Raw genomic sequence first — 16,927 nt, 5'->3', positions numbered from 1 at the left:
CATGGAAAGCCCTCAATTAGACTTTAAAAGGCCCAGTGACAGCCCAAAACCCAAGGCATTGTTGCTGGGGCTGGTGGGGAGATGCTGCACCATGGGAGCAGTTGAGTTGATAACCCAAGAATGATGCTCGATGCTGTAACAGGCGAGGATGGCTGGAGCAGGGAGCAGGCATGGGGATGTGTGGGACTACACCATCTCCCCAACCCTCCCTGGGCAGCCCCAAGGCTCAGTTTCTCTGAAAATCCTTTGGAATTCCAGATGGATGAGAAGCCTGGGCTTCACCAGGCATCCAGACCCCACCGCAGCATCACCGGGCACCCTCAGGATGGTAGGTGGGCACTTGACCTGTTTTCAGATGATAAAAAGGAAACAAATTCCTTCCCCCAGACATGTGAAACCTTTCCTGGAGAAGTGCAATTACAACCAGAAAAATCAGGGAAAGCAAAGGCTGGAAACAGTGCAGCACTTATTTTTAATAACAGCTTGGCGTAATCTGCACACATTTTTCAAGCAACATTAGCCTTTTCCTGCCAAGGCCCATCTTTAACCATATTTCTCTTGGAAGATTTCTGCCACAGCTTGAAAGCTTTGTGTGTAGACAAAGACTGAGGGAGAACTGGGAACTTCAGTGATGGAAATAGGTTCTTTCTTTATTTGATGGAGTTGGATGCCTGCAATGAGCAGTATTGCCCTGACCACTCTCTTTCAGCGGGAGGAGGAGGAATGCTAACACCAGAGCTGGGGAGTATTTTGCTAGTGGACTGTTGGCAGGCTACACACACGATTCATGGCCCAATGTCCCTGCTCCTTGCATGGCAGCAGGGTTGGCTCACCAAGAGCAGCAGCCCTGGTCAGTTTGCAGTGCAGAGCTGAGCTGACGTCCTTGGCATTGAGCCTGGTCAGGGGCTTGAGCCCCATGCAGAGCAGCTCCTGAGCCAGCATCCAAAATTTTGGAAAACTCATATTAATTTGGGGAGCTGAATTTGTCTTTTGCAAGTGCTGCACGCATGCACACAGCAGCGTAGCCTGGATCTGAGTCGGTTTTATGCCATAGCTATACCAGCACCATGCACAGCCACACAAACTCGGCACGCGGCCATGTGCAAGGTCACTGCCACCCACTGCACCTTTACAGCCCCAGCCCACAGCGGCTAATTACCCCATGATGTGCTTAACCCTGCTGGAGCCATCCGCTAAGAAGGGAGCGGGGTCTTGGAAGCAGCATCCCACAAGCCTGAATTTTCCTCTTCTTAAAACAAGAGCAAGGATGCTGCCCGGTGCTGCGGTCTGTGTCAGGGGATGACCTGCAAGGGTGAGGCATTGTGGCACAGGCATCTGTTTGTCCTCATCCTGGGCGCTCAGCAGTGTCCCTCTCCCTGTCCCACTACAGCGCGGGATAACCACAGGGTGCACAGCCAGACCCCCACCCCCCCTGCAGCTGCACAGGCTGACAGTGACGGCCCCTGGCTGGCAGTCAGGTGTGAGAGCTGAAGGAAGGTGCCTCCAAAAATACCCGTGGGGTTGCCACCCCAGGGGAGTGACAGGCACTGTGATGCCGTTCAGCTCCATGCCAGTGTGCTTTGCTCCGGTGTGGTTTGGCTGGTGCCCAGTCATGCTTAGGCCGCCCACTAGAACCCAGGTAGCACACCCAGGGATGAGCAGCCTCCTCCACCTGCCCTGCTGGCACCCATCCAGGAAGCTGCAGGGCAGGGGGAGAAGGGAAATTTGGGGAGGAGGGAAGAGCCAGGTGTTGTTTTGCGCTCTGTGCCAGCTGCAAACGAGCAAAAATCTGTGCACGGTGCCCGCTGCACCCTGGTGTCCCCAGGACCTGTCTCCCCAGCCGGGCAGGGATCTGGGGGGTGATGTCCGATGCCTCTGGGCAGGGATCCAGGGGAGGAATGATGCCCAGTGGCCTCCAGATAGGGATGTGGGGGGCTAATGCCCACAGCCTCTGGGCAGGGATACAGGGGATAATGCCTGGTGGCCTCGGGCAGAGATATGGGGAGTGATGCTCAGGATCCAGGAGATGATGCCCACAGCCTCCGGGCAGGGATCGGGAAGATGTTGCCCAGGACGCGGGGGTCGGGGGATGCTCGGGGCACCCCCGCGGAGGGAGCGCGGCCGCGCGGGGAGGGCTGGCGGCGCGGCGGGCGGAGCGCCCGGGGGCGGCGGAGCGCGGCACCGCCCCCGGCGCGGGCACCGGGGCGGGGCGGGCCGGGAGCGCCCGGTGCCGGCGGCGGCGCTGGGGGCACGGGGCTCCGTCCCCGCCGGAGCGCGGCCCCGCTGCGCGGAGGATGAGCTGCGGCCAGCCCAAGGACATGGAAGGTACCGGGCGGGGCGGGGGGCTCAGGTGCACGGCGGGACGCGCCTCCTCCAGCCCCAAACGCGGCGGACACATCCCTGGGCGGCTGCCTCCTCCATCCCGGGGTGCTGCCCTCCCTCCCCTCCCCGGGGCTGCCTCCTCCATCCCGGGGTGCTGCCCTCCCTCCCCTCCCCGGGGCTGCCCCCTCCATCCCGGGGTGCTGCCCTCCATCCCCTCCCCGGCGCTGCCCCCTCCATCCCAGGGGGCTGCTCTCCATCCCCTCCCCGGGGCTGCCCCCTCCATCCCGGGGTGCTGCGCTCCATCCCCTCCTTGCTGCTGCTCCCTCCATCCCGGGGTGCTGCCCTCCCTCCCCTCCCCGGTGCTGCCCCCTCCATCCCCTCCTTGCTGCTGCTCCCTCCATTCCGGAGGGCTGCCCCTCCACATCCCCCCTTCTCCCCTCAACATCCCGGGGAGGGTCTGTCTGCATTCCCTACCCCCAGTATTATGGGGTACCGGTGAAATGGACAGGGAAATTTGGCTGGAGCGGGGGGGTGCAGGTGTGAGGGTAGAGCAGGGCAGGGCAGGGCTGGGGGTGCTGGGTCAGGGCAGCACCCCCGGGAAGAGCATGTCACTGTGGTAGGGGGCTCCCTGCAGGCAGGGGTGTCCATTCCTCTGGGCTCCTGTGCCTGCCTCCTGCCCGGAGACCTTGCCCTGCCCAGAGCCATCCTACGGTCCTGCCTGCTGCCCTCACCCCACACTCCCTTGGGTGCCCACCCTACAGAGATCCCCCATTCTGGGGTGCTCAGGGGCCTTCTGGCTGTACACACAGGGGGATCAGGAGCACAGACACCCCCAAAGACATGCACAGTCCCCCCCGAGGCTGTGCCCCAGGGGTCCCTGTGGCAGGGCTGCCTGCCCCTCCGTGCAGGCAGGCAGCGCCTGTGCACACTCCCCTGATGTGCACCCAGGGCACGGGAGGACAGAAAGAGCATCTGCCTTTTGTTCCCTTCCTCCTTCTTCCTTGGAGGACCAGCAGTGAACAGCCGCCGGCCTGAGCTCCATCCCTGCATGGGGCTTCCGTCTCATCTCGGCGAGCAGAGAATTCAGAGGGGAACGCTGGGGCAACATTCATCGCAGCCAGGGCCTGGGCTGAGTATGCCGCCCCAGGGGAACCTGGAGAGGCTCGGGGGGGTGTCAGTCCTCTCTGAATGTGGGTCTCGTCCTCCTTGGGACCAACAGGTCTTAGGGTATGGCTCAGGGCAGAATCTGGTCCCTAAGGACATCCTATGGGTACAGCTTCAAAGATTACACATGTTGGGGGGTCACAGAGAGCATTGCTGTCTCCCCAGGGCAAGCAGCAGCTGTGTCCCACACCAGGGTGAAGCCACATGGAAGGGATGGAGGAAACCAGGGCAATGGTGATGCCGACCAAGCTGGTGGCTTATACAGATGCCGCTAAAAGCAGGATGAGCCCCTCACAAAGCTGCTCCATGAGCAGAGTGGGTTCTCATCCTAGGTGTCCCCAGAGAACTGTGGTCTCATCCACCCTTCACCTGCCTGGAGGAACACAAGAGGGGCAGCCAGCTCCCCGCGAGTCCTTCTCCGGCTGTAGACACATCTCCGGCCCTGTTAGGTGCCACATGTCTCTTTTCCCAGACGCTGGGTGCTGGGCAAAGTGACAAAGGGATTTCACTCACTGAGAAGCTTGTTCCAAGCTTCTCCCAGGGCCTGCTGTTAATCCTGGGAAGCCTGACTGACCCCGGGAAGCCTGGCTGCCCCTCAGTGCAGCTGCCTGCAGACACATCCCCAGCGGGAGGGCAGGTCTGTGGGTCATCCACGCGTGTGATGGTGTCAGAGACACAAGGATGTCCCCGAGGCCATGCTGGGAAGTGGTGTCAGAGGGGGGAGGTGGATGCAGGCAGTGTGTTGCCTGTCCAGGCACTGGGCTCCCCTCGCCGTGCCCCTGCCTGCTCCTCCTGCAGCTTGGCCGCCTGCCGCTGCTTCCCGCAGGGCAGACCCCGCTCTCGGGCGAACAGGCAAGCAGCCCCCATGGAAAGGCAGCTCGAAGGCGGTTCAGCCCGTGCCCACCTCGGGACCCACCAGGGATGCTTTCACCGGTGCATGCTGTCCGTCCTGCCCCAAGGTCCCCATCCCAGGGAGGTTTCCCATCCCTCTCCCCAGCAGTGACTGCTGCTGCACTGAGCCTCTCCAGCGCTCACGTTTCACCAGCCATAAAAGTGTCTGGAGAAGGAAAGGGAGCGGCGGCGGGCGAGGGGAGGGAGCGGTGTCTGTCCCTGCTGCTGCCGCAGACCCTGTCCCACCGCCCAGGGCAGGTGGCTGCTGGTCCCCCTGCGGTGACCCAGCCCCTGGAGTCCTCCTCCACCTGCCCTGTGTGGCTGGAGAGTTGCCCAAAATGGATCAAAAAGCCACCAAGAGAAAATGAGCTGGCAGCGACTCCCCAGCCTGCGAGCCCCCTCACACGGGGCTGCCAGATGAGGCACAGGGACCATGGACCAGCTTGTGGGGACCTTGGAAGATGGGGGTACAGCGGCTATTGGGGTACCAGAGGCAAGCTCTCCCCGCTCCGCTCCAGCTCGAGCTCAGCCGGCCTGAAGGCCCCCGCAGCCCCGTTTCACGGTTCAGAACAGTGTTTGCTCACCAACCTGCGCCGCCAGCTGCAGTGACCCCCCTTCTGCCCGAACCCCAAATGTGGCCATGACGATGACAGCTTTGCCGGGTGCAGGAGCAGACCATGCTGAGACCTTCTGGCAGGAAGGATGCTTACCACCGCGCTACCTCTTTCTTTTCCTTCTGCATCCTGAATGCCCCAAGCCCCCGGTGCCCCCGGTGCTGCCACACACAAGCTTGCCACAGCTCCGCTCAGCCCCCGGGTGCTTTGGTGGCCAGTGGGTCTGGTGTCCCCCCGCAGCAGCCCCCCCAGGCTTCCTGTCCATTCCGGTGCCAGCTGGCTTTGCCATGGGATTAGGCGGGAGCACATGGGGAAAACGCCAAGCATCTCTCCGGATCAAACACCCACGGGGCAGCAGGGAGGGGGTGTAATTCATCCTCCCCCTCCCCGTGTGAGGCCAGCTGGGGGCTGCCCAGCGCTGGAGCCGGGGTGAGCGTGCAGCCACTGTTTGTTGGCAGCAGGAGGGAGGCGATCGGGGGAGGCAGTCAGGTGTGGACGAGGTATGAAGGGAGGCAGGGATGGAGCTGCGCTCGTGACAGCCGGTGCCGAGCGCTCGCTCGCGTCCCTCCTCCCGCCGAGATGCAGCAGGGCCGGCCGTCCCTCTGCTGCGTCTCCTCCATCCGCAGCTCGCAGGGACCACCCGAGCCAGGTGAGGGGGGCTGCAGGGCATGGTCGGGGGGCTGCGGGGCCAGCAGGGTTGCATGGAGATGCTGCATGTGTATCCCTGGCTGGCGGGCACAGCCTCCAGCTCGGCAGAAAGAGGAGCGGAGGGGATGGAGGGTGTCTGGGTGCTCGTGGCGTTGCTGTGGCTGCTCCTGTGCAGGGCAGGGGAAGGAGAGAAGAGCACGACCTCCACGTCCCTACGTGGAGCTGGCCTGGGGGCTGCCCTGCCATGGGGGTCCTCTGCCCCCCACCTTCCCTTGCTCTGAAATGCTCCCTCGTGCCTGAGCTCAGCACCCCCCTACCCTCACCCATGTGCCGCCGGGCGATGGGAAATTTGGGACCTAAGGGCTGGCCTGGTGGAGCAGGAGGCTGCGGAGGAGCTGCCGGAGGAGCTGCTGGGGGCTCTGGGCTCCAGGGCAGCAGCTGCCTGCCCCCACAGGCGCCCCCGGCCCTGCCTTTCTTCTCCACTTGTTTTCCCTTCGTCTTTACCTCCCCGCTCCCATCTGCTCTCGCTCTGGCTCTCTTGCCTGCAGCTGTGTTTGCTGGAGGAGCATAGATGCCCACATCCTGCTGCTGGTGGCAGATGCTCTATAGCCCCCTATGGATATAGGTCCTGATGATGGCCAGAGCCCCGTTCCCCACCGCTCCCTAAGGGAGCCTTTCTACAGCGAGTCCTGGGGAAGCCCTGGCACAGCCGAAGAGCGCAGCTCTGCCATCAACCCTTCTGGACCTGCCAGGTCCGTATCTGCCCCCAACACCTAGTAGGACAAGCTGTTTTCAGCTCAGGGGTAGCTCAGCACAGATGCAGCAGGGCTGGGTGCTCAGGGTGCCGGGGACAGGACAGCTGGGTGCATGTGCATCTTGGGTGTCGTTAGCTGGAGGGAGCACAACCCACTGTGGTCCTCACCCGCTGGGTCTGGGGGGGGGGGGCGGCGCTGAGTGTGTAGGAAGCCATTGGAAACATCCCCATCACCAAGACAGGGGCAGAGACCACCCCTGCCTCTGCTCGACACCGAGCCTCTCCGTGGCTCTCCCTTCTGCTTATTTTCCCTAAAATCACTTCCCCAGCCATCAGTCAGGTCCCTTGCCTCAGTTTCCCCAAGGTGGTGCTTGTTGCTGGGTGTGCAACATGGTGTGATGTGGTCTGGATAATCTGGGACACACAGACACATCTACAACGTTTCCTGCTCCGTTTGGCCTCCTCTTGCACAAGGGTGTGCTCGAGAGGTCTCTTTTAAACCTCTTTCCTCTTAAAACCCACTAATGATGAAAATGAGCTGCAGCAGGTTCTCTTCAGACATTCCGCTCTTCCAGAGTGGGTTATCCCCGGAGGTGGATCTCCTTTGGGTGCTGCTCTGCTTTCGGTGGTGGTTCGTGCCTTGCCTGGCTTCCTGTGGTGGGAGCAGGTGAGCTGGGAGATTCTCTGGTCTTTGCTTCTGCAGATCAGCACTGCTTCTGTCAAGCCGGACAGCTTGTACCTGGAGCAGACAAGCCTGTGAGGCCCTAATACCCATGCATCCCCCTCCCACAGCAGCTGGGTCCCTTCAGACAGCCCCCCCCCAAAGGAAAGTTTTGCATCCTTATTGCAACTCAAATACTCCCAGCTTATTAAAACACAAGGAGTGAGGGACAAAAACTACTTGTGGGTAAATGGCTCTTCACGAGTTGTCATTGATGGGTTGGCACGTGTTCAGCCGTCGCTTGGATGCGCAGGTTTGGGCACCCATGGGGCAGCAGCCATTCCCAAGCATCCATGGTCTGCCCTGGGGGGGACCAACCTGTGTCCCCTTCTCCATCAGGGTGCCCAGGGTGGGGTTTATCTGTTCCCTGTCCCTCGGTGGCAGCAGTTTAACATCAGCCTGGTCCCTGGAAAGTGGCTCTTTACCCCCTCCCAGCGTCCCACCCGGCAGAGCGGTGGTGACGAGCAGGTTATAACCACATGGCGAAGATCAGCTGCGGGCCCCCATGGCTGCTTGGCGGGTGGGTGTTGAAACAAGCATCGCTCGCGAGGCGTTGGTGTGGGCAAACATCTTGTCTGCACCTGCTGGTTCCCAGCGCCAGCTGGCGGGTGTCTGGGCTCATGGATTTCCTCCTTGGCAAAGGGAAGGGAAGGCAGGAAGGGGTGGATTTTGGCAGTGGAGGGGACAACCCGACCTCAGCAGGTCCTGTGGGGTAGCAGAGATGGGTTTGGGTACCCAAGCGTGGGGTGGGTGGGCACCACGGCTGTCTCTCACCCCCCTTCCCTCTGCAGCCGCCGCCGCTCACTTCAGCTTCTGCCGCAGCCTCCTGGAGCACACGGTCTCGGCCGAAAACCTCAACTACCGTCTGCAGAGGAACCCGGGCAGCAGCCTCACCTGGCACGACGGTCGGAGCCAGCGGGCCGACAGCGGCCGCACCGTCAAGCTCCTGCGGCAGCCGGGCACCGAGGGCGCGCAGGTACCCACTGTACCCCCGGCCCCTGCCCCAGGCTGCCAGGGCAACACAGCTCCCCGTGTCCCCCACCCCATCGATTCCCCACAGGAGCATCTTCTCCTTCTCTGCAGGAGCAGGCCTTCAGATCCTGTTTTGCTGAAAGCCCTCATGATTATTTGGCTTTTATTTATAGTAATATATATAATTATAATAATTTAATTATTATCATCTGGCTGGGGCCTGTGCTGGGGTGAGCTCTATGCATCACCTCCCCTCCACACTTTGAGCTGGGACTTAATACAATTTTACAGTAAATGCACCAGAACCAAATTCCTTATAACACCTTAAAATCCCTGAGAACTTGGGTGTGCCTCTTAGCCAGGTTTGGGCCATGGTCCTCCTAAAATTCGGAACTTTTTGGCACTAAGGAGGCTGTGAGCTGAAGGTCTCCAGCGGTTCTCCTGCTGCCCTGCCTCTGCACAGCCATGGGAAGGAGCATCCTCCCAGAGCATGGCTCCTGGTTCCTAACCCCTTCCCAATGCCCTGGGGGTGACATTCAGAGGCAGCACATCCACCTGGTGACTGCTTGAAAGAAAATGGGGGAAATCAAACAGCCTGGCTTCCAGCGGCCAACATGGAGATGCTTTTGCATCCTGAGGGCCTGGCTGGTTTCGCATCGACGGGCAGCAGGGTCCCACGGGGATGGGCACAGTCCCACCATCAGGCTGTGATGCTCACAGGAGCAGCAGCCCCGGGGGTGCGGTGTACCCTGTCCTGGTGGCACTGTCCCCATCAGCCCTCCAGACACCCCCCGATGGCTCCTTCCCTCTCGCAGCTCTGCAGAAAACACAGGGACAGTGCTGCCTGCACGGGCACCGCTCTCCGGGTGCCAGCTGTGTGCATCATGGCTCTGCCTCGTCTGCCTCCGTGTGCTGTCTCCCAGGGGGGTTTGGCAGCGTGGGGGGAAGGCTTTAATTTTGCTGTGAGCAAGGAAAAATGCCCGAGAGAAGGGAAGTTGCTCCTGGCAGCTCCCAGGGATGGCTCCCACCACCCAAATCGCCCCAGCCACCCACTGCCTCCCCGCAGGAGCAGCCACCATGCCTCCTGCCCGCTCTCCGCACCGGTGCTCGATATTCATGGCTGAGAGTTTATCAGAGAGACAGCCAGCTCAGCCAGCTGGAAAATGAGCCCGTAATTCATTACACCTCCCCTGCCCACCCGGGGGGTGCAGGGGCTTGCTCAGGGACCCACCAAGGAGGTTTTTCTCACCAGGGGGGATGATGCACCCCGAGCTGGCAGCTCTGGGTTTAGGGATGCTGAGATGGGTCCCCAGCGTGGGGCTGTGTCTGATGGGCAAAACGCTTGCAGACCTGAGCATGCCCAGGGAAACTGTGTTGTCACCTCTTCCCTTGTGTCTCGGAGGATTAGGAGGATAATAGCTGCGGGAAGCTCGCAGGAAGCTGGCCGTTATTTCCCCCATTTCTCATCGCTGCTCGTTAGTGAATCCAGAGCGAATCGCCTCCCCCTCCCCACGGCAGGTGCCCTGGCACACTCAGGCGAGTGTGAAGGAGCTGGGGTTGCTCCCGCCAGCAGGCAGCTCCCTGGATGTGTCTGATGGGGTGGGCAGCTGCCGGGGGTTCCCTCAAAGGTGAGGGTTTGGTTGGGAAACCAAATCCTGTGTGTTGCCTATTGCATTTTCCATCTGCTTTGGAGACGGACTCCTTGGTTATTAATTCACAGCCTCCCCAACTTGGCCGCCTTCTCTCTCACTTGAGCATCCCCGGCTGTCACCGGTGAGCTCTGCTTGAGGAAAAGTCCCTTCCCAAGCCCAGATGCTCCTGTGGGCGCAGGCAGCAGCCCCTGCCAGGCTGGCCAGGCTCCGTGGGGCAAGCAATGCCCGGCATGGGGCCAGGACAGATGTCCCAGACCCCGCTGCCCTCCACTGCCTCCTCTCTGGCATCTCTCAGGGACACGTCATTAGTTTCAGGTTACACGGGATGTCTGGAGTCCCTGTTACACTAATTATCTCCGCTCCTCTATTAGGCATGCTTAATTAGCCAATGCTTGCACGCAGTGGTTGAGATTGGCATACCACAGCCCAAGCGCTGTCGACCTTTCCCGTGTCACTATGTCCCCGCAGCAGCCACTGCTGCCACCATGCCCCACTGTGTCCCGGGCATGGGTGAGGACCATGCTGGCAGGGATCCTGGCAATCTGGTTCCCCCGTGTCACGGGCAGTGGGGACCCCTTTTCCATCCCCACCCAGCTGTAGTTCAGCCCAGAGCAGTGCTGGCAGCTTGGGTGCAGGGAGCTGCTTTGGAGGAATGGTGTTTGCTGGTGCTGCTCGGGGATGAATTCTTGGCATTGCTGGCAGTGGGCGAGCTCACCATCTCTCCTGGGTGCTAAGCCCAGGAAACAGTGGATTCCTGCATCCCCCAGCCCCATTTTCCAGCCAGCCTTGAGGATCCCCCAGGGAGAAGCAGGCTCGTCCCCCTGTGCTGTTACAGCTCAAGGTGTTGATTTGCTCTGTACCGAGATAAATCCAGGCTGCAACGACCTCGCAGGGCTGGAATTGCTGAGATGTGGGCGAGGAAATGGAGCTGCTGGGTGGCTCAGGGCGAGACCAGCCGTTGCAGCAGGCAGCTGAAGGGGTGGAAGGAGGGATGCCATCGGACAAGCCCCGTCTCCCCGTGGGCACTGCTTCTCCACCTCCATCCGCTCTGCTCTGCCGGTGCTGGTCCCATCCTGTTGCCAGGCACCGAGGCCAGGCGGGTGGCCAGTGCCAGAAGGAGCAGCCTGCATTCGGGACCCAGACGGTCTGGGGAAGGGGAGAGGGCACATAGCAGAGCTTTCTGGGAAGTGGAGTGTGGCCAGGGCATGCTGGGGTACTGAGGACTGTGACCCCCAGTTTATCCTGGGTGTCTCTCAGCATGGCAGCACCCCAAGAAAGGGCTGCAGGGTTCAGAGGGTGCTCTAGACACCTGCGAGGCTGCAGGACCTCATCGTGGCTGGGCAGCTCAGGGTTGAAGGAGGCTGAGATGGAGAGAAAGGGAGAATCTGTCCTGCTCCAGGGCACCAGCTGGCTGCTCGCTGCTTCCCTGGGGACTTCTGGTAGGGACAGCTTTGCACCAGTACCAGCTTCTGATGGGGGTGGCTTTGCCATGGTACCCGCTGCCCCCCAGGACCTTGCTGGCTCCATCCCCACTAAAAGCTGCCATCAAGTGCCCCTCTCTGCCCAGTGAGGGGGGGGACACGCTGGGGACCCACGGGATGTCTCCCAAGCCTGTGTGATGCTCTGTGGAGCTGGGAGATGTAGGGGTGGGAGCTGGAGCTCCTGCCTGCAGCAGGAAGGCTGGGGAGCTCCTGGGTGTGGGGTGTATATAGGGCAGGACCCCCACCTTGGCATCCCATCCCCATTCCCACCGCGTCCCTCACTGGTTCCTCTGATGCTGCTGTTTCAGGATGAGCCCAGGGTCTCCAGAGGGTGCAAAGCCACAGTCTGCCAGCATCGCCGGGGTCCTGTGCCACCGGCCAGCATCCTTCTGTCCCCGTGGGCTGTCCTCCTGGCTGAGGCATTTTCCTCCTTGCAGGGTTGAATCCCACTAATCCCCTCCCTTCCTGCTCCCCACAGGGCCGTGCCTGTGACCACTATGGCATCTACCACACCAGCCCCACACTGGGCAGCCTGGCCAAGCCGGTGGTGCTCTGGACCCAGCAGGATGTGTGCAAATGGCTGAAGAAGCACTGCCCACATAACTATCTCATCTATGTTGAGGCGTTCTCCCACCACGCCATCACAGGTACAGCAGGCACCCCCGCTTAACATCTGGTATGAATTGCCATTAGCTCCTGGAAAATAGCTGTTTGGAGGTTCGTGATTTGGAAGGCAGGTATACCCCCCATTTCTGTCCCCTCACCCCATGGAGATGCAACCAGGGTTAGAGCAGCACCGTGGCATTGGGCATGGGGACACCTGGAGGCATCTGCCACCGGGGTGAGCTCCAGCACAGGCTGGAGGTTGTTGAAAATGAGCATAAATCTCCCAGGGGAGATTGTGGTTTATAAAATGAGGAAGAGTCTTCTCCTCACCTGGATTAATATAGTAAGAATATTGTAATAGTTTTTTAAATATTGAAAAATTTTACAGAAGAGAGAAGATCTCTGTCTGGCTGAAGTCCAAGTTGCAAATGTTTTTCATCCAGGTCTGAATCCAGCTCCTGACCAAGTCCTTGGACGATGCTTACCCCTCAGACCTGCTCCTCCCCTTTGCCCCCTGGGGATAGTGGCTTTGACCTCTACATATGACCATCATCCCAGTCTGACTGCAACATGTGCATGGCTGGGCAGAGCTCTGCCAAGGCCAGGAGAAAGCAGCCAGGAGAAAGCAGCGGGGAAGGGAGTGCTGGAGCAGCCCGGGAGGGATGCAGAACCCTAATGCAAGAGCTCAGCCAGTCCTTGCATGGGAAACAAAGGCAGCATTAGCAAATGTACGCTGGGAAACAAGGACAAAAGCTGGTTGTAAATCCCTTGTCTAATAGCCCCTGGACTGGAGGAGAGTGGCTCGCCGGGGACGGTGGCAGCAATGCTAATGTGTTTTGATGGGTACCCCCATTCCCCCGGGATGGCCAGCCTGCGCGGGGGCTGTGCGCTCAGAAAAACATCTCCTGATGCGGGAGGTGGAGCGGAGAAATGGAAGCTCCTGCCTGCAGGCATGAGTTACGTGATTACTGGAGCCAGGACTGTCCTGAGGCTGGGGACTTCAAGCTGCCACCCAGCACTCCCCAAAAGCGGGGCCCCTTGTGAGGCTTCTCCATCCCTATGGGTCCAAGTGGTGAAAGAGCATTTTAGGATTTCCTCCCTTTCCTCCTCCTTGCTCTCGCATGAAGATGGGCTCCCGTTTGAGTTGCACTTTGTCGGTGTCCCCACCACGCAGTGCTGCCAGCTGGGCGCTGAGCTATGCCATGTTTGCAGGTCGGGCACTGCTGCGGCTGAACGGGGAGAAGCTGCAGCGCATGGGCATCGCCCACGAGGCGCAGCGGCAGGAGGTCCTGCAGCAGGTCCTGCAGCTCCAGGTGCGCGAGGAGGTCCGAAACCTGCAGCTGCTCAGCCAAGGTAGGGCCGGCGGGAGGCCGAGCAGGGTGAGAGGCTTCGAAGCGCAGCCCCAGGGAGGCTGTGCCCCTCCTGCAGCCAGCCGGACAAGCAGGTGCAAATGCAGCCCACGCCGCGGCTGGGATGGGGTGTGGAGCCCAGGCTGGGGACCACGGAGAGGGGGTTGTAGTGCACAGGTTGGGGTGCGCTCGGATGAGTTGTGGTGCACAGGTAGTGGTGTGTGGGAACAGACTGGTGCACAGCGATCAGTTGCAGTGCACAGGTTGCAGCGCACAGAGAGGAGTTGTGGGGTGCACAGTGATGGGCTGTGGTGCTCAAGGATGAACTGTGGTGCACAGGTTGTGGTATGCAGGCATGAGTTGTGGTGCACAGGGACAAGCTGCGATGCACATGTTACAGTGCACAGGGATGGGCTGTGGTGCACAGGGATGGGCTGTGGTGCACAGGTTATAGTGCACAGGGATGGGCTGTGGTGCACAGGGATGGGCTGTGGTGCACAGGTTATAGTGCACAGGGATGGGCTGTGGTGCACAGGGATGGGCTGTGGTGCACAGGGCCAGGCTGTGGTGCACAGCCCCAAATCCATTAGTGGCATTGTGCATGGAAGGGATGGGATTCTCCGGGGCTGGCAGTGGGTGAGCTGGAACGTGCCACCCTGCAGGCTGTTTATTCCTTCCTCTCCCGCCTTGTTCCAGCTTCTTTTGGAAATGTCTCCTAGCTGATCCGTCTGTTTGGCAGATTGCACCAACACTGTGAATCGAGCACCTCTGGGATGGACTGTGCACCGCCGATATGAGACCTGAACCATATGCCTGGAATACGAAGAGACAGCTTCCCAGCCACTCCGGGCTCCTCTCCTTCTTCTTCTTTCTCTTTCTTTTTTATGAATACATTTCCGTGCCGAGATGGGAGGTTTCCTCCAGCAGACATGGCTCCTGCCTAGAGGGAAATCAGCAGAACAGCCACTGGGACAGACGAGCTTTTGCCCACCTGAGCTTGTCGGTTCACAGGGAAAGAGATGGAAAAAAGGGGATGACGATGGGCAGGGCTCGGCATTGCGGTCAAATCGAGCACAGTTATTCCCGGGACGGCTCAGAGCCGTGCACAGGACGGTGAAGCATTATGCACGTGGGCAACATCCCAGCACTTGGCAGCTCATGTCCGTACCTCGGAGCTTATTTAGGGAGCTTTAGTTTTCTCTTCAGACTGGGCTGTCTTCCAGCATCCTAGGAGGTCACGTTATCAGTAGCAAATAAGATGACCCAACCAGCCAAAAAAAAATTAAAAGCAGGGCCAAGCCACCAGCACTTGGCTCCACTTGCTGAGTTAAAAAGGGAGCTGAGTCATCAGAGCTGGAAAATCCGAGAGCAAAGGCAGGGTGGATGTGCCGGGGGTTGCCGTGGCCTGCAGGAAGCTGTGCCAGGAGCTCACCCTTCATCTGTCCTCGTTTGCGGGCAGACGGGGAAGCCAACGCAGAAGCTGGGTGGGAGTAGCCGGGGATGCTGCCGGGTGGTGCTGGGTGCTGCCAAGGGTGAGGTGGGGGATTTCTGGGTGTCCCCTGGCCATGGTGCCCAGCCGTGGTCCCTCCTGCACCCTCTGTGCTTCCACCAGCTCTCCACAGAGCCCTGCTCCTCCAGGCATTTGCAAATGCTCAACCCAACCCCCTGCCCAGGGGCTGATGATGGTGCCACCAAACCCAGGCACCGTCCCGATGACCCAGCTCGTCACTAAGGCGAAGCAACGTTTGCCGTTACACCCCCACCACCCCCAACCCCCTGTCCAGAGCCACAGATCGCTCGTGCAGGCAGGTAAGGAACAACGGTGCATAAAACCAAGGATTTGGGGCAGGGTGGGTGCTGTCACCTCCCCACGTTCCCCCTCCAGTGATGAGGGCAGAGGTATGGGACCAGGGGGGTCCCGAAACAGCAGCACCTCAAAGCACCTGGGGAATCAGAGCTGGCAGGGATGCGAAGGCAGGTCATGGTGGCCCCCCACCTGGGTGCCCATCCACCACCCACCTGCTCCTCTGCTGGTAATAAAACAAGAGACTGTTATTTTAACGTGCTGCTCTTCTGACTCTTCCCATGCATGAACCTGCGCCATAGGTTTAGTCCCTCCAGCCCTTCCCAGGGATGCTCAGGAGGTGCAGCGGCAGCTGGTGTCATCCCTGTCCCATCGCTGTCCCATCACAGTGACACTGCTCCTCAGTGAAGGAGCTGGGAGATTTCCATGGGGCTGGGATCAAAGATGAGCTGAAAACAAGTTGTTTGTCCACAGCTAGCAAGAAATCAGGGTTGCACCCATTCGTTTTTTGTCACCCCCTTGAAATCCCCAAGGAAACTGTCCCCAGAGGCCTCCAGGCAGTCTGGAGGTGTTAGTGGGGCAGGAGAAGATGCAATGTCCCAGGGATTTGCCTCCAGGATTTGGAGGGCAGGAACCCCCTAGGGCTCGGACCCCCCAGGCTGGACAGGGTTTCAAGCCAGCACGTGGCTCGAGGCTCAGGGAGGGATGTGGTGGGGCCTGGGCAGGATGCAGGATGCACGGAGCAGCCACGGGCTCCAGCTGCAGTGGCCACATTGGGTCCCCAGGAGGGTTTGTACAAGGCCCAGGTGATAGAAGGGTCTCAGAGACAAAATCTGTTCCCAAACCGTTTTGGTTTGGCTAAGGGAAACACCAAATCCTACTCAGGTCCAAGCAGATGAATTCTCTCTCTTGCACCAGGGTGATTTCCACGATACTGGCACTGTCGAAGGAGTTGATAACTCATATCTGCCACCCTTGGAGCAGAAGTCTGGTGCTGGGCTGTAGGCAAAGCCTCCAAATTTCCAAAATCAAAATTTTCTCCAGCCCAGAGAAAGGCATTGCCAGGTCGATGCCTGCAGCAGAACAACCCAGACCGTGGCGGCCGCCTCCCCCCTCGCTCTGTGTGTGTTGGCTCGGCCGGACCTTGCCAGCAGGTAATTCCCATTTGAGCTTTGCTGTGGTGGAGCAGAGGGGGGCTGCGACCCCCCAGCTCCATCTTCAGGGAACCAGCTTTGGGGCATTGCTGTGCGCAGCCCTCATCTCCCCCAGGACACAGAAATTGGAATTTCCTCCTCTGCCCGTACTGACCTTTTCAAAAATGCAGCAAAATTGGCTCTCTTTGCCTCGCTAGAACCTCACCAGCGACAAAGCTGGGAGAATTTACTGTATTTTAAGGAAAGGAAAGAAAAAAAACCAGGGAAAAAAATCCCATCTCCTCTGCTGTGGCGGTGCTCTCTGCCATGGGCTCCGCATCAATGGCCACGATGGAGCCATGCACCCGCCCTGGCCAGTGCAGGAGCCACATTTGCTCCTTGTTACCCCCTTAGGTGGAGAGCAGAGCCCTGCGCAGGATGCGGCCCCATCCCCTCCTGATGCGGCTCCATAGCAAGCTATTAAACCTTCTAGCCTGGATGGATCAGAGTTAAATAAAGCCCAAGCAAGACAACCCGTGGCCAAGAGCCGGGTTGATTCTGCCACCATGGGTTTAGTTTTTGCTCTGGCGGTGGGTGCTGGAGGTGCAGCCGGAGCAGTGGCGGGGGTACAGGGGGCTGAGGGTGGCCGGGGAGTGGGCAGCACCCCCAAGAGCCGAGGATGGCTGCTGGGTGTCTGGCTGCGGGTGAGGCGCATCGTTAGAGGGAGATGCTGAGCTTCTCTCCAGAGCTGCAGAGCTGCACCGGGGAGAAACGGCTTCTCCAGGCTCCCCCAGCTCCGGGCTGTGCTCACGCAGC

At 60.0% G+C, this 16,927-nt stretch overlaps 1 protein-coding gene across 1 annotated transcript; it reads left to right on the top strand.

The window, feature by feature from the left end:
- The first annotated feature begins 5,493 nt into the window (after positions 1-5,493).
- SAMD10 (sterile alpha motif domain containing 10) lies at positions 5,494-15,248 on the top strand. Its single transcript, XM_037401475.1, is given in 6 exon segments — positions 5,494-5,533; positions 5,536-5,640; positions 7,906-8,090; positions 11,698-11,866; positions 13,038-13,178; positions 13,914-15,248. Coding segments are annotated over 6 exon segments (705 nt in total). The 3' UTR covers positions 13,979-15,248.
- The last annotated feature ends 1,679 nt before the right edge of the window (positions 15,249-16,927 follow it).

The sequence above is a fragment of the Falco rusticolus genome, chromosome 10 (assembly GCF_015220075.1).
Source record: "Falco rusticolus isolate bFalRus1 chromosome 10, bFalRus1.pri, whole genome shotgun sequence".
NCBI classification, from domain to species: Eukaryota; Metazoa; Chordata; class Aves; order Falconiformes; family Falconidae; genus Falco; species Falco rusticolus.
This window is presented reverse-complemented; position numbering and strand designations above follow the sequence as displayed.